The sequence below is a fragment of the Pseudopodoces humilis genome, chromosome 1, assembly GCF_049639895.1.
Source record: "Pseudopodoces humilis isolate 2021_Gansu_Grassland_sample_001 chromosome 1, ASM4963989v1, whole genome shotgun sequence".
In the NCBI taxonomy this organism is placed as follows: Eukaryota; Metazoa; Chordata; class Aves; order Passeriformes; family Paridae; genus Pseudopodoces; species Pseudopodoces humilis.
In genome coordinates, this window is record NC_142200.1 from 136,328,355 (window position 1) to 136,351,546 (window position 23,192).

Here is a 23,192-nt window from a genome sequence, read left to right on the forward strand (position 1 = left end):
CTGCCTTCTGAACACTCTTTTCCTGTGCTCTTCATGACCACCTTTTATGTGTCTGAAGTACATATCTTTTCAGAGAGGGTCAAGTGTTCACAGAGTAATCTGGTTCATGGATTGAAGTGCCAGAGCCATATATAGGGTTTGTGAAACAAGAAGACACTGGAGCACATGAGACAATTTGAATTGCATATCACTGTGTTCTGTTACTGCATACAAAAGAATGGTAACATCAACTTTCAAAAGCCTACCTGCTTGTTCTTAAGATAGGAACATTTTAAACGAATGAGTCTTAGTGAAGAGTTCCAAGGAACCTCTTATTTCTAAACCAAAAAGCTACTTATTCACAATGCGTGAATGTTCTTGTGTCCTTACCCCAAAACTGGTCCTAACATTAGTTTTTCTGCCTTCTGACTCTCCTGTCTGACATCTCATTCCAAAACCACATTCCCAGCATGAGATGGCTGAAGGTACCGCCTCTGGACAGCTGACAACATTGCAATACATGGAAGCTCTCAAGAAAGAAACCATTGCCTGAACTGCACTTAGCAATTCTGAATAATTTTTGTGAAGTTTTGCCTAACTAAACTACAACCCATCTTGATTTTTTGCTCTTTGCTTCTGGGACAACAGTAGCTTCTTTCTCAAGACACCTCCCTCATAAGATGGCCATGTCTTTTTGTTAATTATGGACCAAAATGTTTCAGTGAAGGCTAGAGCACCTAGAAAAGGTGGATTCTGTTTGTTCTCAAATAAAGCAGCATCCCACTAAGATCTGAGTGCAAAACCTTTATAGTCTCACCCTAAGAATTAATGCAGTATATATTTACACACAGAAAGAAAAGATGGGGGGGGGGGGAAATGTTGTTACTGTTTCAAAGAAATTTTTTGATAAGGAAAACGTATTTCATCTGGAATCACATCCAAATTATCATTTTCCAAACATACCAAATATTTCAATACAATTACAATCCAACATTAACTTAGTTGATTACTTAAAAAAGGTAAGAAGTCAATTTTCAGCATGATCACATAATCACAAGTTCCACAAGCACAGGATGGAATTATACCACACTAAGGTTTTGTGAAAAGGTCAAAATTTTTTCAATTATATACTCTGTGTGTACCTGATGTAGTTTATATACCACATTTAAAACCATTAAAGCACAATGTGAAAACAACTCCGATTTACAGTATTGGTCTAGGATGTTTCAGTGAGCCCACTGCCTTGGAAATACTAAAGTACTCTGACAAGTTTCTCCCCACTCCTCTTGTAGTAGGAGGATGAAAGTCTTGGGAAGAGGGCTGGTTGCCATAAAATCTGCTCCAGCCAGCCTTTGGCTGGCAGGAATTCTGGATAGTTTCAACTAAAATATTTTTACATAGGTTTCAAAATGGCACAAACTAAAAAGTTGAAACATATAATGGAACATTCACCTTTTTTAAATGTTACTTTTGTTTGAAATTTGGAATCTTGAGAATGAAGCCAAAGGACTCTTGCCCCTCCTCTTCCCTGTTCCCCTCAATGATACATTAAGCTCAGACTAGCTTTAAAGCTAAATTTAAGCTACTGAATTATTATGACTGATACTTTGTAATGTGGAAAAAAGAACTGGTGCCTGCAAATTTGCTCTCTATTCTCACTGAATCCTCCCAAAATGAATAGATAGACATGTACAAAGAAAAAATGCATACACAAAACTAGAATAAAACCTTGAGAATGTCTTTAAAAAATTACTCAAAATTTTCATGATACAGTAACCTTGTTGTTTCATTAAACACATAGCTTGCTTCATGTACTTTAAAAATTTTGACTTTAAAATCAAACCAGTATTTTAGTAGCCTATGTTTAACCAGGTAAAGGCATACACTACATAAACCCTTTATGTCAAATCCAATGAGCCATGTTTAAAACCTTAATATTCATGCATTTGTCATGCAGAGTAAGGACACTTGTATGCAGATTACCCCAAAAGCAAAGTGGACACAATAGCTCCAGGGATAAAAAAAGCTGAAAGGAAAAAAATTGTCTTTTGTAACCAATTGCTCACCTAGATAGGATCCACTGTTGTGACCAGCACATTCAGCATCTTCTGGACGAAGGGTAAAAGCATACAGAATAAGAGCCAAGAAATAAAGCAGAATAGTTAGAAGCCCAGCAAAAAATACAGAATAACTTATTTTAAAAATGACAACTGTACAAAGCATTAAAAAGCCTTTAATAAGCCATTTTCTTAAAATCATAAAACAATATTTATTGTTTTATATTTTAGCTGGAGATATTGGATTTTGCAGCATGCACACCGACCTTTTTGCCTTTTCAAGCAAAAGTTGTGATGACAACAAACATTCTAAAAAAATTCTAACACTGTATTATTTATGTTTTATCAGTTAATAGAAAATATGCGACTTAAAAGAAAGCAAAATGATTTGACGTAAATCAAGCTTTTTTGTATATAACTATACATTATCAGACTTTAGCTTTATGATTTGGCTCACTGGATTAGACAGAAAGGTTTTTGATCAAAAACACATCCTCTCATTTAATATAAAATAGCTATAATGTATATTTTTTACATGCCAGAGGCCCTCTGATCAAAAATATGAGCTACAATTTCTAATGCTTTTATAAACAAAAGCTTCTTAAGTAAAAGAAAGAAAAAAAAAACAAACAAAAAACCACAAGAGATCAACTGCTATTACTTTAACATACGCTGCAAACATAACAATAACCAGCTACACTCAGAAGGAAGCTCAGAGGGAAAACAGTAACGATACCACATAGACGAACCTTCTACCATCTCAGAGAAGCAGTCTGTCAGTATTAATTAGAAACGCAAGACCTCTCATGGCCATGTAATTAACTCGGAACCATTTCTCTCCATCCCAGCCCACCCAAGTGCTGCCAATATTATTCTGTCATACCGCTTTTCTATACATATCTTGCAGAAGTTCAAAAGAAAGGACTTTAAAACAACTGTTCAAATTACTCATCATCGAATGTTTCAACTAGCAATATTCTGGTATTTTTATCTACTTTAAAACAAGATTCAATGTATTTGGTGGCAATGTAAAAGCATCATATATATAACATCTCTTAGAAACACTGGACTATATTCAATTTAATTCTAAACATATGTTCTCTAAATAAAATTATTGGGCTATTCAGGGAAACTTTTATACATGTACCTTCAATTTCCTCTGAGAAGCACAAAGGAGAAATAGGAAAGGAAATCATTAAATGGAGTGAAAACACAACTTAAGAAGGAAAAGTTAAATTGAAGAAGAGAAATGCACCTACCACACTCAACCGCTTCCTCATCTTAGAACAGCCAAAAAGACAAAGCATTATTGTTTAATACTTCACAAATAGAAAAAAATTCAGGTATGTAAACTACTCTCAAATTCTCTTGAGAGCACCTATTATATCGAGGCATCATATACCAACATACCAGTAGTGAATTTAACTACACTCAGAAAAGGATGTAAAACAGCATTGAACTATGTACACATTAAACCTCCCATGTGTGATTATTCCACTATTTAATTTGGTAGAAATGACCTTACCCCGTTGTCGTGGAAGATCTCTTTGGTATTAAATACAAAGTTTGTTAACTCCAATTAATCAGTCTTAACCTAGAATTTCTAAGAATCACTCCCATGAACGTGATCTCAGTATTTTTCTGCACTTACAGTAACAGTTGGGACTGCCCTTCGAGTGGATTTTGAAAAGGTTTCTTGGTCATGGCTTTTTTTTTCTTTTTTTTTTTTTAAAGTCTACAATTGCGGCTGAAAACATGATGAAAAAATTCATATACTCTTGTAATATTTTCTCCGACATTATCCTAATATAATAGATCTACTTAGGACTTTCTCCTTACCTATAGGAACTCAATAATTTTCTGCTGCCTTGATATAGAAAACATACATTTTTGTAACCATCTTTGGGGTTATACAGAAAAGCAAGATAAATATAATGAATTTTTGTTCACAAAGATATTATACACTAAGGTTAAGATTTATAGAAAGATTTAACAACCTACTTCTCATTCAAATTTCCTTTAGAATGTGGACAAATAGGCCTAAAATATAATAATTTCAAACACTTTCCATGAAGCATGTATTTTCTCAGAATGTGAAAAATTATTCAAGAGCTAATAACTAATGTACAAAACCACATGGAAGAGCTCTTCCATTTCATATCATGAAATGGACATAAGAGTCTCTTCTGCAGGAAAAATACTATTCTGTACAATCATTTCTTGGTACCATTTTTCTTGAGGACTTACATTTTAAAATAATAATTTGAAGACTTTTCTGAATCTTATTTAAAGTTTATTTCTATGGTCAAAGCAACCATATAGTTTAAGTTGGCTGGGAAGTCCTCTAAGTTCTAACCAACTCCTTTGTTGATCACATCTGGTGCCTTAAAAGAATATAGACAGTTTTGTGAGTCAAAGGTGAAAGCATTGGATCCATTTTTCTCTCTTGACCTTAAAAAGCTCACAGTTATTGACAAATGGCCTAAAGATAGATCTAGAACGGCAGGCTGGCTTCCAGGTACTAACTTGTTTCTCCTTGTCTGTGATGTATGACAATTTTTTTTGTATTTCCATTTCCATGACTTTCAATAGACTGCAATGTATCTCTTGAAAACAAGTCACTAATGCTCAAGGCCAAGTCACATAAAGTTTTTAAAAAATTTTAGAAGTCTCCTGAATTCAACAAAGTTATTTGACTTAACTAATGAGTGTGCATTTTTAAATACTGTCTGGTATTTTAACACTGGTAACAGGTAAGCCCTCATTAATGAACATGAAAACCCAGACCAGGAGCAAAGGAGGTCGGTACGTACACATGGACAGAGGTCTGTATGGCTGTACACTTGCTCAACCCTTAACACTGCAGACCTCACAGGAGTCCTGCAGGTGTGGTAGATGGTGGAGTTACAGCATCAGGGCTGAGAACACACTGAAAGGAATCCAGGCTTCTGGGCTACCCTTGCCAGGAAAGGGAACACACTTATCCATAAATGAAAGACATTAGGATTCCCAAGTTAGTCAGCTGATCCCAGAAAGCACAAGCCAAAACGGCTACAAGCTGAGGTTTAATGTTGAGATAAAGGCATTCTGAACTTCTTATGTTCTGTTATAAATCTTCCTTCTCAATACTGCTCTTAACTTTCTTGGGCTACTCTTAAGGTTGAAAATAACAGTCCGTAATGAAAAGATCTTGGAAATCACAGGATTTTCATAGCTTAATGTAGCTATAAACAGTTATCAACATGTAGCTCCCCATCTGAAGTTTACAAGGAACTTTACCAGAGCTATTGCCTGTCCCTAGTAAAGTCAGAGGTTACTTGCCAGGAAACACTGTATTGTGATTCACTACTAAATACAACTCTGTGCATCTGAAGCAGCTGTATGCATGCAGCAAGTACGTGCCCAAAGCTCCAAAGTTTTGTGACATGAAAAACTGGGACCAATATAGTTTCACTAAACTCAAGTGGGCTAAGAATGGAAAGGTCCTCAGCTAGAAGGGACAAATTAAAGACTAGAAGAGATCAAAGACTAAAGAGGAGGAAATCTGATGGGAAGTAGGAAAACAAAAAACAGTAACAAAATGAAAAAAAAAAAAAAAACCCAAACCCCAAACCATAAGGCAACATGGAATATATAAAACACTGAGAAAAGAAGAAAAACAATCAATTAAATGTATTGTGGTAAGAAGGGAGAGGAAGTTCCAAAGAAAATAGTCGTGAAACAAGTTTATGAAATGACAAAAAAGCTGTAACAAGACAAATGGGAAAAAAGAAATAGGAAACACAAGCACAATGGAAGCTTAGGTGGTTTTATTCATTTTAGAAAGATTTCAGCGTAGCCAATAATGCTAAACTATAACAATGAAAACCAGTATCATATACACTGTGTTTTTGTATGTATTTTAACTGAAATGTAATCAAGATTTGGTTTTTGGGGGCCTCACCTAAATTATACTACGTAGGAAGCTCAAAAACAGGGCCACTTTCAGGAACATTCTCATCTCTTTGGAACGATTCAGCACCAGATTAAGATATTTAGCTTTTGTTGACTTTCTTTCAAAAATATTTCCACCAAGCCATTTTACTTAAATGCTTCTCATCTAAAATTTGACCCAGCAGCTCTGTTCTAGTTTCTTATCACAAACAAGTTGCATTATTTGTTAAACTATACTTTACTTTAGTAAACAAGAAATTGTGATGTACAGTGGTCGGCATTACAGTGACTATATTACACTCTTGATTTTTTAAGTGATTAACAGTCCCACATAGCAATCAATGTTTACCCTGTTTTTATGCTATGGAGTTTTGTAGATTGAATGATACATTATATTCATGGAACAGGAAATTTAAGATGTCCAAATTTAATTATTTCATAAAACCATCAGATAACAGTATCTCTATGAAGATAATTTGGAAAATGAAGAAGGATAGTCTTGCTGTGAAGGACAGATCCATTTCCAGTTCTGTCTCACGTGACCTTGATTCAAATGTCATCCAGCTTCAGTTTTCCTTAATTTCTCTGTGGTAGCAGGAAGTTAAGATTTGTAAGGACAGAAGACTTCTGAACAAAAATGCTAATATGCTAATTTAACTCTATAGGTCTGGCTTATTTTTTGTTTATACTCATAATTACCTGCAGGTGGGCAATCAAGTTTCAAATATGAACACAGAAAAATACTGAGAAGAAAGGCAGAGTTAAGACTGTGCAGCAATTATAAAAAGCAGAAGAATCATACCATAAATTTATCCTAAATGTTTGGTCTTCAAATATGAGTAGTACAAGGCATTTATTCTTTTAGCCTGTTTAAAAATTTTTCTTGGCAGAACATAATCTTCAATTCAAAAGACACTCAACTATGGGTAAACTGGGTTACATCTTGTTTGAATGAACACCATTTGGCTGCAGTTAAGTCTTTCCTCTTGCTCACACAATGCCAATCACATACTGTAAATCAAAATTGAAAGTAAAATGGATTTTAAGCCTTAGAAAAACAACATGGTGATGCCTTTATCACAGTAAGTATTTACATTTAGCATTAAGTACACAGAACAAATGTATTTTCATGGAAAAGACATCTCTGAACAACACTGTCATATATGCTACACATATATATTAAACTGTATACACAGGGTATGGATATACACATATAAATATGAACACAGTGCACAAGCTGACAGAGCTTGCAAGCTACACTAGTATAAAATATAAAGTTACCAGTAATTTTCATCAGAGACAACACATACATAACATAAGAATAAACACAGTAACCACTGTGAAAGCAAAATTATGCTGAAGGAATATAATTTCTTGCCTGATTATTTCAGTTCATATCAACTGCAGAAAAGTAAGTTATTTGGTTGTTACTCAAATAATTATTTTCCTTAAAAATACAGGTTATCACTTTTGCTTACAAATTAAAGTAAGTTACACGTGCATAAATGACCAAACCTGTTGGCAATATCTATTACAGTCAGAGCATGAGCAGTCTTTGTATTGAAGTTAACAGACTAGGAGCTACTAAACAAATAATTCTCCCCTCTACAGTCTCATGTCACTCCAATTTAGCCAACATGCAGCAACAGCAGAATTCACAGAGGCAGCACTGGCTGACGAGCTATCTAAGCTAAGATGACCATCTAAAGCCAGGAATGCTGTTAAGTATCACTGAGGAATACCAGGTGAGCAAGTTTCCATGGAGCTGGCATTGAGCAGTGGCTCACAAGCTCAGACAGATGAAAGCCAATTGCACATAGGCAGACACATCTACAGAATCTCCCTCTGTATCCCAGAGAGTTCCCTCACACCCACTCAGGTATATGGCTCATTCACCATTCCAGCACATGCAGGGTTAGTCCTACTCAAACAATCTCATGCAACTCTATTCCTTTACTTTCATTCCATTTTCCTACTTTTTTTCCTATGCAGATTGTTCTTACCGTTTTTTCCCCAGTATACCATTTCCCACAGTATTAATGTACAAAACTGCTTTTTGCTGAAAAGTCACTGCTGTTAAGTACGGAAAAGACAGCTGAAAATACTTCAGTGGTTTGTTACTCCTCCATCACTTCTGCACTAATCCTAAGCCTGGGAATTAACATATCAATCTCATCAGCAGGTCAGAACACCTAACAGCCACAACAGCAAAACAAATCAGGTCAGAGTTCCTGTCAGTAATTTTTGCATTCACCGTTTCAAAGACTTTTACAAGTCTATTTACAAAGTAAATATATTAGTATTTTATTTAAACAGAATCAACAAACAACTGAACCATTGCACAAATAGTGACTATAGCATTGCTCCTACATAAAACTGTTAATTGCATTAATCTAAGAATTTCAAAGCCCATCCTTTGTGGGGTTTTGCTTAATGGGCAGCTTTTACCCATACATTTTTCCATTGCCCTTGCTGCAATACTTTCTCATTTGCTTCACCCTCAATACAAAATTTCACTTCCTCTCTTTTCCCTTTATTTTTTTATTCCTACTTCTATATCTTCCTCTTGTCAGCACAGGCTCCACCTACATTGCCAGTTTTCTTCAACTTCAGTCCCAGATACCATCAAACTGTGTATCTTCTCCATTTGCACATGAGAAAGTGTGATTTCACTTACCTTTCAATATGGAGTATACACTGTTCTACCCCCTTCTCCAGTGTACACATGACATGTGAAATGTTTTTCATTTTAACGGGTACAATGTGAGAGTGATTCTGTTTTATCTTTCAAGAAAAGGGCTAAATACTGGCATAGGCATGTGTATTTACACATAGACACAATGGAACAGTTCACTTGGCTTGTAAAGTGAAAATAAAAATTGGCATTTCCATTAAAAGGATATAAAAATATCCTTTTAATAAGTTAGAACTAGATTGGGTTTGTTTATTTCAGTGCAAATAATTCTTGCAGAAAAAAGTTATGTAGAAAGTATTTTTTACTCTTTCCTCAATATGGGTATGCATACGATCATCACCAAAAAAGCCCACTTCTATTTTGCTTCCAAATGTATGATACACAAATATGTGCAAAGATTATTATGCATTGCTATGCTGAAAAGAGTGAAAAATTGAAAATAGGAAATATAAAGAAGGCTTCCCAAAAGTAATCCAATCTATCTTCTTTCAGGTTTTAAAACAACTTAATTATCAAAGCAATACCAGTTGTTGACTATTTCAGAGAGCTCTTTGTATAGATAAATATAACAGTCCTTTCCAGTTTCAGGACTGGCTTGAGAAGAAAGGAAAAAAAGAAGTTATAGGATACTTCTTGCATATTATATGATTTTAACTGATTTTTAGAATAATTTTCAAGTAGAAGGACACTACCACCCTGGAATCCCACCTAAGAAACCAGAGCTGACTCACATTTTTTGGGTATTCAGGAAAACAGAGTATTTTTTCTCAATTCTCCTTATTAAAAACAAAGGTATATATCAAGGTTTGTCCCTCATTACAAAACATGGGCTTTGTGGAATTAGTTGACTGGATAGAGCCGACCAGCATCCATGACTACATGCCATGAGTCAAGAAAGCTTCCTGGTGCAACTCCCAGTCGTGTCAGGAAAGGGACTTCTCTCAGCAGCTCTCCTGAAGTCAACAGGTTTTCATCTCTTTTGGAAGCCATAAAAATATCAACTGGCAAATTGCCCATTTTTCTCCAAACTGCTAATAAAATTCAGGTCACATGACTGGATGATCCCATCCACTGCAATAGCAAGCAGCCTCTCAATATACAGCAAGTTCAGGATGATCTACAAAACATGTCTCCCCCACATAATTACCCTTCCAAGCACTGGAAAACCCTATATTAAGATGAAGGATTAAAAAAAAAAACCCTGAAGAAATCAAGCATTATCAATTTCCCACCTTCATACAGGGCTAAAAAACCTGTAAAATACAACCCAGCAGTTCTTTCCAATTTTTTGTTCTCTATGTCACGTTGCTTACACGTTCCTGTGTCAGAATGCTGCTTGTTCAGCTGAGCAATGCATGATTTTCCAGCATCTCTCAGTTTCGGCAAGATGATTGCTATACACAAATACAGATATGGCCTCCATATCTCACAGCTTCACTGCTATGCTTAGTAACACAAAAAAATGCTGATTAATTTTATAAAGATCATAAAGGTGCAGAGTTTCCCAGCAGAATTCTGAAAATCCAAGCAAGGGGTAGATTCTCCTGAGAGCAATTTAAGCAACATCCTAGACACAAGGTTTTTTTCTACTGCTGAATTCTGATTTTTAAAATGTCTTCTCTATGAAGGATCTAAATCCCCTCCCAGCACTAAAAACATGCTTAGTCTTTGAATGAAGGGATAAATTGCTACTCAGAACAGCATTTCCCCTGTTCCCATGAAAATCTGGCAGACATAGCAGCAGACTGTCTTAAGAAAAAAGGAAGAGAGAGAATGATAAACCTACATTACTCTGCAGTCTTTCCTCCTTCAAGAGGCACCACTGCCTTCTAGATGGTTTTTAGTTGGGACTTTGTTCAAAGAAATTCCAAGAGAGAACAGTAATAGGCATACTGCTTGACCTTCATGCTCTGTCATGTTTTAAAGGCAAGAGGAGGAAGAGGGAAACTCTTCTCCTTGTTCAAGCTAGTTAAGGCAGTCAGTGGGAAAAGCAGAGACAACAGCAGACATTGTACTCTGGGTCTTCTTTGGGCTGTAATTTTGGCAATTCCCAATCAAGTTCAGGCTGCCTATTTGGAAGGGGGAGATGCATCTTGTAAAACCTTTCACTTGAAGGTCACTAGAAAGATGCAGTCCATTATAAAAGGATTCATGCGGTGTTGCTGCAGCAGCTGATTTACCTCTTCAAAAGCACCAGTGCCACCTTAATTGAAGGCTCTTGTTGAATGTATTATCCAGATTCAAGAACAGTGGGCAGAGAGAAATAGCTATACCCTGGGATCAGACACTTTTCCAAAACTGGGGCAGAGCAACTTGACCTAGAACCTAGAAAAACAACAGATTTACTACAAGCTGGAGAAACTCCTCTTGTTTCTAAGATCTATGTAAATAGAAAAGCTGTAGTGTAATTTTAAGGTCTGTTACTGTAATTACAAAGCTAATCAAGGGCTTTGGAGTTAACAATAGCATTAAGAAACACAATCAAAGTGAAATGGAATGAAAGATAGAAAATGCAGATTATCAGAAAAGTAACAGTTATTGTCAAGCTTCAGAACACAACAATCATAGCAAGAAGTTAGGAAAATTGCAACAGAAACACTGGTGAGGAGTTTTAAAGTTAAAAGCATTTAGTTTGGCACGTAGTGTGCCAGCATCCACTGTTTGCCATGGTAGCCATACTTCTTTCATTGTTAGATAATGAAAGGTGGTTGGAAATATTAGAACACTTTCTGAATACTTCTAGTTGAATTCGGAATCATGTTTGTATTCCAGATTTAGATCCTACTGTAGTGTGATAGTTTCTTACATTGCTCACTTTGTTATGAGTCTGAACAACTGAAAGAAATAACAGGTCAAGTAAAATATGCAATGATACTTAAAACAGATGTTGATGTAAATTCCAGTAAAGAGAAAATACTTGTTTCAAGGTATGTGCTTTCTTAGAGGTTATTTTTCTTATATTGTGCAACTACCATATTTAAAAACAGAGACTATTAAGGATGAGTTTGTTTAAAAAACAGTATTAAGTGATTCTGTGAATGTATCAATGAACTGAATGTTAGACAGCCTTTTAAAAAACAGTTTTAAAAAATTCTGCTCCTTCATGGGACACAAAAAAATAACAAGTATATGGGGAAGAGAGGGGAAGACTATCAGACCTTTTTCCTTACTCTCAACATAAATTTCAGTGTTGATGCAGTCCAAATTACATAAACTGTTGAGTCAATTCTGTACTGTTTCAACAGAAAAAGAATACTCCTCAACCTTTGAAACATTACATATCAAAATATTAATTTGGCCCAGTACTTCAAAAACAAAGTCAGAGGGCTAGGGATGTTTCTAGCTGCTTTTAAAGCTTTTTATTACATTATTTATATTTATTTTCCTACTGATACAATGGACTCAAGAAGCTGTTGTGCCTGGGAAAAATGCATCCTGTAGTTGAAACAAACTGCTGTTTTACAAGGTTAGAGATGTGGAGTATTATTTCTATTCCAGATTAACAGACTTACATGATTTTCTGTTGGAAATTTTCAGGGGCTGAACCTGCACTTCTGGTCTTCTTAATGCAAATCTCCTATAAAATGGGAGGTGGTGGGGAAAAGACACAAACTCCTCAGTTTTCACTGCAAATTTGGGATTAATAAAGACTCAATATAATGAGAATATTGCAAAATATCCAGAAGATTTTATAAGAAATTAGCTTAAACAATGCAATCTATTAACAATCTAAAAAAATTAAATCTTGCCTGAAAGTTTTATAAGCTCTCCAAAACCTGCTGCAGTTCTTATTCCTGCATAGTACATCAGTGAATGCAGATACTGATGTGCTATTTTCCATATGTTTTTTCTTTCAGTCTGGATCAGTGTTATCCTATCAGTTTTTGTCATTAATTCTAGCTAGAGAAATATGGAAATCCAGAGTATTTCAGCAATATGTTTCCAAGTTCAGTTGTCCTGCTTCAAATGCACATTCATTGTACCCATGTAATCTATGAGCATTACACATGCCAACTATGCTAACTTAAAAACTCAGAAAGAAGCCTCATCTCTTACTGCAAAAAATAACGGAATTATGCTTCTCAGTAGCTCACCTCTCCTGGAAATGCTTTGAAGGGATCAAGCCTGCTCTGGGATTGGCGTCACCTTCATGTTTGGCTTGCCACCAGGTTGCATCATCCTGGCTCATGATCTGAAGGATATCTCCTTTTCTGAAAGCAAGTCCAGCTTCTTTACAAGGAATTGCTTTATCTTCATTAGGATCATAATCAAATAAGGCTCTGATAAACATCTGAAACAAGCAGTGTTTGATCTTTAGAATCAAATATGAAATGCAATCCAAAGGTATCTTCTTTTTCTGTTTCTACTGTTCAAAACCATTGAACTAAATAACATAGATATTTACTGCTGCAAAACATCTTTATGGATGTCCAGCATGGGAAATTCATATGGGAATGTTCAACTCATTGCTTCTGCAACTACAATCTCAATGGAGCCAAGGCCCTGTGACTCAAGGCAAGCAGGACTTTGCAGGTGTATGGTGTGCCCATATGAGGAACAGAAGAGAAAATACTGTTGAACGAAGTAACTATCAAGTGTCTTCTACCTAGTGAACAATGGAAGAAGTACTTGGAACCAAGCCAGGTCCTTGCAGAAGGTGGAAGATTACCTGCACAGCTGAGAGTTAAGGCTCAAGAACCATGTTATACCCACTCATAAATTCAGCACCTGTATATTGAAGTGTACAACGTGCTATATACTGTCATGTTACAAACACTGAGTCCACAAATATAAATCACATTCTTGGTACTGTCATCCAAGTGAAAAATACATATCCTCAGCATAACAGTTAATGTGATGGCTTCTGAAATAGTCTTGCTTACCTTGCCTTCCTTCATTGGCATCTCTTCCTTCACACTGGGTATAATTTTAAATGTAATGGCTCCTTGAGACTGAGCCTGGTGAACATTAGAAAAGAAAATACACCGAGAATTAAGCTATACGATTCCAAGAAATCTTAGATTTCTTATAAATTTTTAGAAGATAAAGAAATCCAAATGAACTTAAAAGAATATAATGAACCTATCCTCTCCCAAACATGATCTCTAGAGTTTGACAGCTTCGCTTAACCACACTTTGTATTACAAAAATTAAAATACCCACTTGAAATGCTTGGGTTTATTTGTTTCTTGGTGGGGCAGATGAACTGTTAAAAACTGGGACCTGCATAGTTCAGAGGTCCCACTCCTGTACTGAAGGCAGGAGAAAATGCTACAGCTTAAATGAATGCATATTAGAAGCAATTCTGGACTCCTGGCACAGTTTGGACATCCCTGGAAAAATAGAACTAACATTTCATTTTTCAAAAAAAAAAATTATAGAAAAATTCAAACAGGCTTGTGCCATATTTATCATACAGTGCTATTGGGGGGATTTATTCGCTTGGCAACTTTAAGAAAGCAGAAAAGAAAAACATATTTGAATAGACTATGTGTACTAAATGGAAAAAAAACCTCTGCTATAAATTTTAAAACAAGTTAGCCATCATCAACCACCTCATCCATTCATCTTTCCCTATATCCCACTTTAAAGTGTGTCTGGCTGCATTTTACTTATTAACCACAGTATATATTCCCACTGCCTCAGTGACATTTTGCTATTGAAGGAAGTGCTAATCAGTTGGAAGCTATGCTACTATTGCATGCAGCTGACAAGTTTCATAAAACGAGTAGAGTGCAACAGACAGCCAACAATTTAAGCAAAATGGAAACAGGCCTGTCCACTACTAAGTGAGACATTCTTCTGCTGGCATGTCTGCAATCCAAGGCTCACTGTTTGACAGGCAGCAGCCAAAGTCTTATTTCACCCACCGTAGGACTGGAATCAATAATTTTGTTACTTTCGAAAAAAGCTCTAACTAGCTTTTGATGTTTATACTGTACCTTAAAAAGGTAAATGGGGAAATTGTTCACACCTTTTCTAGTGGTATTTTGTTTCTAGACATTTTAAAATATTAATTTTTGAAGGAAACTATGGTTCTGCAGGGAACGTGAAACCATAAAGCAAGAATGCATATCAGCAGGCTAACACTTGAATGATCTTGGTTACTGAACCAAAACTGTGAGACAGCTGCCCAATTCAGCAGGACAGCAAGGGATTTATGTATAGAGAAATGCCTACAGCATGAATGACGGAGCTGTAGACCCTCATCAACGTCTTTGATGTAAAAATATTAAATATTTCTGAAAAAGTCTAAATTACTAGATTTGCAATAATGTTTCAGTAATGAGAAATTGGGCTAGCTTTAGAGACTGTACAGTTCAGAAGAGCACAGACAGAATAATATATATGGCTATATACTGTAAATCTATGTCATACAAAATCTTCATATACCAGTTATACAGTCTATCTAGTACCTCTGTTATTAATTGTCACATGGAGTGACATGTATTAATGAATACATTTAAAATAGTTTGAATTCAACAGGTCATGGTGGGCCTTAAAAACTGTAGATTATAAACTGAAGTCTGCAACATTCTGCAACATATTTATGGCAATATTACAGTCTTTAACTCTTTACAAGTAATCTATGATTGCATATATATGTAACGCATAGAAAATCACTCTATGAGAAAGATTTGTAAATGATGGCACTGGAAGAAAAGCCATTATAGTAGAATATACTTTTTCTAAGAAATACAGTAGAAATTATAAGTCTCATTACTTTTCCTTGACTCTCCTAAATTTTAAAATTTTTGGTATTTACCAAAATGTGTATTATTTCTTCAGGCTTTTTATCATCTACAGGAATCCCATTGACTTCCCTCAGTTCATCACCAACATGAATAAGCCCTACAGAAGAAAAAGAGAAGTTGTGAAATTGTAGCTATGTATTACAAAAAAAACTGCCATTACCATTCAGCTTGTTTCTCCCTTGTTCATATACATTTAGCTCCAATTTTCATACACTTTAAGCTCTAATTTAGAAACAGGAATACATGGTGAACATAACAGGTACTGTCCTCTCAGCCAAATTTGATAAATTGGTTGGTGAACTTACCTCCCTATCTTCTTTCTAAAAATTAGTACCACCTTCTCTACAACTTCTCCAGACTTTCATGCAGATGTTTGAAAAATATTCTGTGCCAATTCTTTTTCCACTCTTTTCTTACTGCTATATAGCTGCAAGTAGTTTAAAGAGCACTGAGGCTGGAAGTGCTAATTTGTGGTACAAATGCTTGCTAATCTGTCTGTGTATCTATCTATCTATCTATCTATCTATCTATCTATCTATCCATCCATCCATCCATCCATCCATCCATCATCTCTCTCTCTCCCTCATTACTCCATTACTGCATCTCAGAGTGAAATACAGCTGTCTGAGATTTTCTTCAGTGAAAAGAGACACCTTAATGTATGATTCAAGACTTCTTGCTAAAGTTTTTGCAGACGCTGAGCATCCCAAAGTAAACAAGGATGTGCTGTTATTTTGAGAACTACCACCTGAAACTCCAAATGGATGTCCTAATATAAAATGATGTCAGCACCCCGAGTTCCTCCATCAGCAGGTTGGCATATGCCATCAAGGTGTGACTCTTGGGGTGTCTGGCACAGGGACAGGAGTAGGACTTGATGATCTTGATGGGTCCCTTCCAACTGAGCATATTCTATGATTTATAAACAGATGTCATCAATTGGAAACAAACCATGACATATTAAAAAACTGCTCTGTATCCACTAACTCAAAGATACCTTGCTGCAACTGAACTGGGGAAAAAAAAATCAGCATACTTTCAGCAATACTGAAATATCACTTTGGAAAACTGACCAGAGGCCAAATACTTCTGTTTGTGATAGTAGTGTATTTAATTTCTACAAAATATACCATTTTATCTCATCTATTTGTGAGTTCTTGAATGGCTAGTGCCAAACACCTTACCACTTCTATCTGCAGCTCCTCCACGCATTATCCTGGCCACCACAATTGCACCAGTATGTTCATCCCTTTTAATAGTAGCTCCCTTGGGTAAAAAAAAAAAAAAAAAGAAAAAAGAAAGTTATCTGGTTAATCTCAGCATAATTTTAATACACTGCACTAAAAAACATTTGCTACATAAAACTGCAAAAAGCTGACGTATTAGTATGTGATTAAGCCAGAAATGATACTTGCTTATGAAAAGAATATACAAAATATATTGCTCTATTTCTGTCTATTTCTGTCTTCCTAAAACGTGTCTTCTTTTTCAATCAGAAGTAGCTCATGCATTCTATGAGTACACAGGTTTAAAGAAAAAAGGACAATGATGGAAAAAGTTTACTTTTCATAATTGCTGCACTTTATGCTCAGAACTGGCTGTGCACCTTTTTCCTTTACAGTATGATCAATAAAAAAAATACACATTTGAGAAGTGCCCCTGAATGTTGGGGCTCACCTCACACTCACAGGACAGAAATGCAGAGGAAGGGAACATTTCCCGAGTTAGTCATGGCTGTTTTCATACATCACACATAGACAGCACAAGGCACTGAGGTAAAATGGCTTTGTGTAAATTTCCAGTGAACAGCTGTCCAGATGAGAAAAATGCCTTTGTAACAAGAACTGTCACTGAAAAGAAGCACAAGGTGATGGGGAAGCAGCAGGCAGCAGCAGTGCCAAGTGAGAAGGGATGTGGAGGTGCAGAGCTGCTGCCTCAAAGGCAGTGACAGTCCTTTCAGGCAAAACTGGAGGGGAGAGGGAGGAAATGCTGTCCCTGTTCTGGGAGACAGAACAACAATGGGGATTTTAACCAGGTAAGTCATACTGCATGATCCAAAAAGGTCACTTGATCCAGTATTTTTAAAAAACAACAGAAAAAAACCACATGCCTTGTCTATCAGGTTTTTAACTGCATATGGTTATTTTCCCATATTAATCTAATTACTTACCTGCAATAGCTCTAACTTTGTTAATCAACAGAGATATTAAGGACTCTGTCAGGCAAGCCAACTTTCTGAGAATATTTTCATATTCCATATAAACATATTTACATATTTACAGTTAGTGAATGAACAGTATTACTTCACCTCTGAGTGCTACGTGCACTCTGCCATCACTGGTTAAAATTTCCTTCTATCAGAGAAGAGTTGTGCTTCTCTGCAGTAAGGTACATAAGTACTTTTTAAGGAAGTTCTTTGAATGATGTAATGGCTTTTATAGCTACCTTGCTATATTTGTTTAGAATAAACATGAACATTATATTTATCAGTACTTCAATTTTTAAGTTTTTCATGAACCTAAAGTTGAAAATTGTACGAATAACAGAGCTGAGATTTTTCTACGGTTAGCAATTTCACTGACTGTAAATAAACTTGTTTCCCTCTACCTCTAAGATGGAAATATAGCACAAGTCACAAAGACAAAAAAGGGGAGATTAATTTATATTTTTATATGCAAGTTGCATTTATTGCAAATAGAGAAAAATTAAAACAGTCACCATTCACTTTTGGCTGGAACTTCAACAGCAGTCATCACTCCAAAGCAAAATTGATGTGCTATGTTTGTGCATTTCATTTTACATTCTAAATTTATGCATATGAAATTCTATCTATAAGTAAACTAATTCTGCAATTTGCCAGCCTTATTCTTACGTAATGTTTATTATGCAATTATATCAGCATACACTTGTTTGCATTACAGTTTTGAATTAGTCTGAGAGTTTCAAAAATACACATTTAGCTGCAGCTAATCTCACTTTAAAAACTAATTACTAGACTTCTGTGCAGAAAAAACTGTACACCATTACAAATATATGAAACAGCCTTAACCTCCCTAACTTATATCTCAATATTAAGTTATGACCTTGCAGCAACAGCTACTAATTTGAAGTTCATAATAATAATACCTGGAATGTTTTAACTATTTTAAAGTAAAAAGGATTTTTTTCTGAATATATCCATCCAAAAGAAAATAAAGCAGCATTAGGATGCTAGAGGCAAATATAAATACAGGACATTTCCACTATACTGTCCATACAAAACAGGCTCTCCTAATTAATCAAGGAAAAAGCCCTCATCAAAAAGGCTTTATGCCTTTTACCTACAAGTCAACACCATGAAATGCCACCAAATTCAAAAGGCAAGCAATGACTGACTGGCTTCCCCTGTGATCATCCACTACCCCTGATGCCTGGGAAGTGTTACTTCACTTTGCCAGGATTTTTAGACAGATGCTAGAAAAAAATCAGTGTGCAAAGACCACACTATTGACCCAGACAGCATCTGTATGTAACAATAAGGCTCCTGTCCAAGTGGAACTTCATGCTCTTTGTGATTATTACTACTGGCACAAAATGAATTTTCCTACCACAGATTAACTGAAAGATGGCTCCACAAACATAACAGATAAATTGGAATTTTCATACAAAGGACAAAAACAAGCTCAAAATGGCAGGAAAATTATTTAACCAAAGTTTGCTCACTGTCAGTATCTCCTCTGTGGTAAACCCAAACTGAATAGGCAGGTCCATGAAAAACACTACTTGAGTTTATGTATTTGTACCTTTAGTACACAAATGAAAAAAGGGGTTCTATAAATTCCACTTTCCTCCCAATTTAGAACTCTTAAATCATCAAATCCACAAAAAAGTGGATTTCTTTTTGAATACCTGAAGAGCTGATTTTCTGAAAAAGCAGCTTCTCTTGCACTGCTGCCAGCCCCGCTTAAACTACGAGGTATATATAATCTGGCAAGAAATTCTCCTTATATGATGTTCAGCTCCAGTACTTTCAGTTACATGTGCAGTGCAGCTCCTCATTTAGGGCTTTGAAAATGGAAGAAGGTTAGACTGGACCTTGAGAGCTGGAAAATATTTTCGGTGTTGTGAGCCAAAAGTGTAAGTTACCCTAAATGAGACGTATACAGATGTAATAGCATAGCTCAGTTTAAAATACTTCTAAAGGGAAAAATAAGGAGTTTGGGAGCCATATGGTGATCAGACTGAGAAAATGCTTAAAGGTATACCATACAAAAGCACTAAAAATAATACAAGCTCCTCCAGCATGGCTCTTTCACTGTTTTTTAGTTGCTTTTTTCCCCCCTGTTTTTAATGTAGTACCACGCATGGGGAAGCATTGCTTAGGGTTTCACAATGTGAGCTTTATTAGTTCATCCATTTATCTGCTGGTTCCAGGCATTTTAAGTCTGTATTTTTAAGGAAAGAAAATCTAGCCTGTAAAATAAATAACTAATAAGAGAATTTGAAACATCAGTAATATTGTTGCATATCTCTCTGTTAAACAAAAGCACATGCAGATGATAAATGCAAATAAATACTTCAATAAACCTTATTTTAATTAATTCTCTATTGAAAGTGCAAATACAAGTATCAGTTACCTATCTTACAGTGAGGAGTTATTTAAAAGTTGATGTCCACTTATATGTAGACTATAGCTAACCCTACATCCAAATTAATCCAAAAAAAGCTAGGTTCATCCACTGTTGTGAACTGAACTACAGGGACTAAGAGTGTGAGGTAAGTGAAAGCTGTTGCATCTGCATGGACAGAATGCAATAAATGTCTCCTTTAAGTCACTAAAATTAATTTCAACCAAGTTCAGCTAGGAAATCACAATACATGGTTCAATTTAGGTGTCCAGGCTACTTCTGTAGCTACTTCTTTTCATTAAGTCAGGAAACTTAAACAGACGGCATGGGTCATTCTCTGGAGCTGACTATTTTTCTCTTGTCTATAGACATGGCATGACATAAAGGTTAGTTTTCAAATGACCAGACCTATGTGAAATGTGTTTTTGTGACAAAGAAACAACCATCCTAATGTGAAGAAGCATCCTATTCAGAGTAATAGCTGTAACAAACCTGGAGCATTACATTTGGAAGCTGGAAGTAGTAGGAGGCCAGGCACTGAACCGCTGTAGTTATTCATCTCGGACATCAGGAATGTTAACTAGGAACAGGGCTGTGGATCAAAAAGCCTTGGAGAGGTAGGCATAAGTTAAAACTCTCCAAGCTCTCTGATAAAAAACCCAATCATGGTCAGGTGAATTTTGGATTGTCCCTGAAAAGAGATGTTTCTACTTCTCTTTATGTAAGGTTCAGAGATGTTCCAAATTTCTTTGTTAATACAAAACATCCTAAAACAATTTCACCTTGCTTAAGGGAGATCCTGTTGGAATAACATTTGCTAACAGACCATTAAAAATGCCCCAAGCCCAATACTGCAGAAGGATTAACAAAAAGTTTAAAACACCTCTCAAAAAACTGGGGGAAAGTTCAGCACCGACTTCTGAATTGATGAAATCTGGCAATCAGAAGGCCCTCCTACAACCATGTGTTTCTTTCTCTTTTGAAATGATTACTCCTGGGAACTCAGGCTTCATTAATACATGATTAACCCCAGCTAAGAACACTTGTGAGGTGCTTAACTCGGAGAAAAGCATGAACAGGAGCACAAGAGGAAACGTGATGCAGTTTTATGTAAAAATGGTCACTAGGTTTATTCCAAAGAAGTTAACAGTGCCTAATAGCTTCACAGTGAATACTGTTGAAAGTCATCCAAAGGAAATGCAATTCAGAATGTCCAGAGTGTGCAACTGATGTAAAGCTCGTGGCTTTGCAGGAAAACAATCTCTACTGCTTGGGTACAAATAGAATATGAGCCTGTGTCTGGAGTGGAAGAAAAGTTCAAAGAGCTCAGTATCTTCAAGTCAAGAAATGAGACAATCTCTGCTCCAGTAGAAATATCGTATAGTACCTCCAATCTCAAGCTCAGTCACTTCTAAAAGTAGAATCCTGATATAATGTTGCACATGGAAGTCAGACTTTTTGACTGGAGAAGAGTGAATGGATTAACAAAACAAGTAGAGACTCTTTTATCTCTACTAAGAATATCCAAGACTCCAGAGCAAGCACTGAAGGAAAAGACATTAAAAAGACATGGAAATAAATAGTAAATGAAATTATAATTAGTTTAGTAAACATAGATCATGGTATATCTTCCTTTAGTAAAATAACTTTGAGAAGCATAAACACAGTAGATCTAACATACATAGTATAAGCCTGTCTCCAGTTACTCTGCCATGCCATATGTAGGTAAGACCTTATCTGAATTACTATCCATGTTTCTTCTCATCCCCACCTAAGGGGAAACCATCTAGAGAAGACAAAGACACAAATAATAGGTTTTTTATGTACTGTGGTGATGGTGTCATAATAAGTCACTATAAATCTGACACAAAGAAATTAATGTTTGACGTGAACATGAATTATGTTAAAATGCATTGACAGTGTATTATGGAAGAGGAAGAGGACACTATATTCTTTGAACTCTTCTTGGAGAACAAGTAACAGGGCTCACAAGTTCTTCTCTAACAAAAATAAAACATCAAGATAGGCACAGGATCTGGAAAGATTACAAATACAGTTTTCCTACACAGACAAAGTAAAACTTTAGATATGCCAGAGATTCCACATATCCAGTTAGTCTGCTCCAGTGCTGGACTTTCCAACAAATGGACCACTTGTATTAATTCTTAGTCTGCATGTCCCAGGGCTGTACCTTGTGACCACTGCTCTGTGTTTTAGCATCTTTTACTTCTGAGGAGTTTGACTTAATTGTCCTTGTGAGCTCCCTATCCCTCCCTACTTGTACGCAGCAGTTAGCCCACCCTTTGCCTCTTCCTAATAAGAGATCAATGACAGATTCAATTTTAAGGCTAGTTTCACTTTGGTAAATAAACAAAGCTGTCTTAAACTAGAGAAATTAATTTGCTCACATGTTTTATATTTTCCATGGCTGCTGTCATTTCTAGTAAAAGATCTAAACCCCTGCTCTTTTACCTCTGTAATACAAGAGTTGTATCAAGTGTGGTGTTAAGAGAGTGTACAGGTTTTGGCAGGGTTAATTTCCTTCATGGTAGCTCCTATGGTGCTTTGTTTTAGATTTGTGATGAAAACAGTGCTGATAACACATGGATAATTTAACTATTGCTGAGCAGTGCTTACACACTGTCTAGGCTTTTCTGCTCATCACCCCACAGGTGAGGAGGCTGAGGATGCACAAGGAGCTGGGAGTGGACAGGACTGGGACAGCCAACCCCAAGTGATCAGAGGAATATCCTACACCATGTGCTGTCATGCTCAGCAACGAAACTGAGGGAACAAACAGGAAGAGGGGAATGTGTGGAATGATGGGTTTTGTCTTCTCAAGAAACAATTACAAGTGATGGAGCCCTGCTGTCCTGGGAATGGCTAAACACCTGCCTGCCCAGGGGAAGTGGTTAATGAATTCCTTATTTCACTTTGCTTGCATATGCAGCTTTTGCTTTACCTATTGAACTGTCTGTCTCAACCCATGAGTTTTCTCATGTTCATCCTTCCGACTCTCTCCCCCATCCCACTGGGGAAAATGAGTGGGTGGCTGTGTGGGGCCGAACTGCAGGCTGGGCTTAAATAGACACACAGGTATCTGGAAGAGCTCAATGTCCCACTGGAGTGAGGAGGCAAGAGTGGAATCTGAGGAACAGTCCAAGGA

The 23,192-nt window shown here is 36.2% G+C and overlaps 1 protein-coding gene across 4 annotated transcripts in view; it reads right to left on the reverse strand.

Moving 5' to 3' along the window:
- The window catches only part of MPP7 (MAGUK p55 scaffold protein 7), a 156,402-nt gene that overhangs the window by 21,221 nt on the left and 111,989 nt on the right, over positions 1-23,192 (reverse strand). For 3 of the 4 annotated variants that reach the window (XM_014248784.2, XM_005518709.3, XM_014248785.2), the window contains exons 8-12: positions 16,604-16,685; positions 15,431-15,516; positions 13,548-13,622; positions 12,759-12,955; positions 12,177-12,241 (exon numbers count right to left, since the gene is read on the reverse strand). In XM_014248784.2, the coding sequence (XP_014104259.1) occupies positions 12,177-12,241; positions 12,759-12,955; positions 13,548-13,622; positions 15,431-15,516; positions 16,604-16,685 (505 nt within the window). Of the gene's footprint in view, positions 1-2,045; positions 2,085-12,176; positions 12,242-12,758; positions 12,956-13,547; positions 13,623-15,430; positions 15,517-16,603; positions 16,686-23,192 lie in introns of all 4 variants that reach the window. The other variant, XM_088058400.1, reaches the window with a different exon arrangement.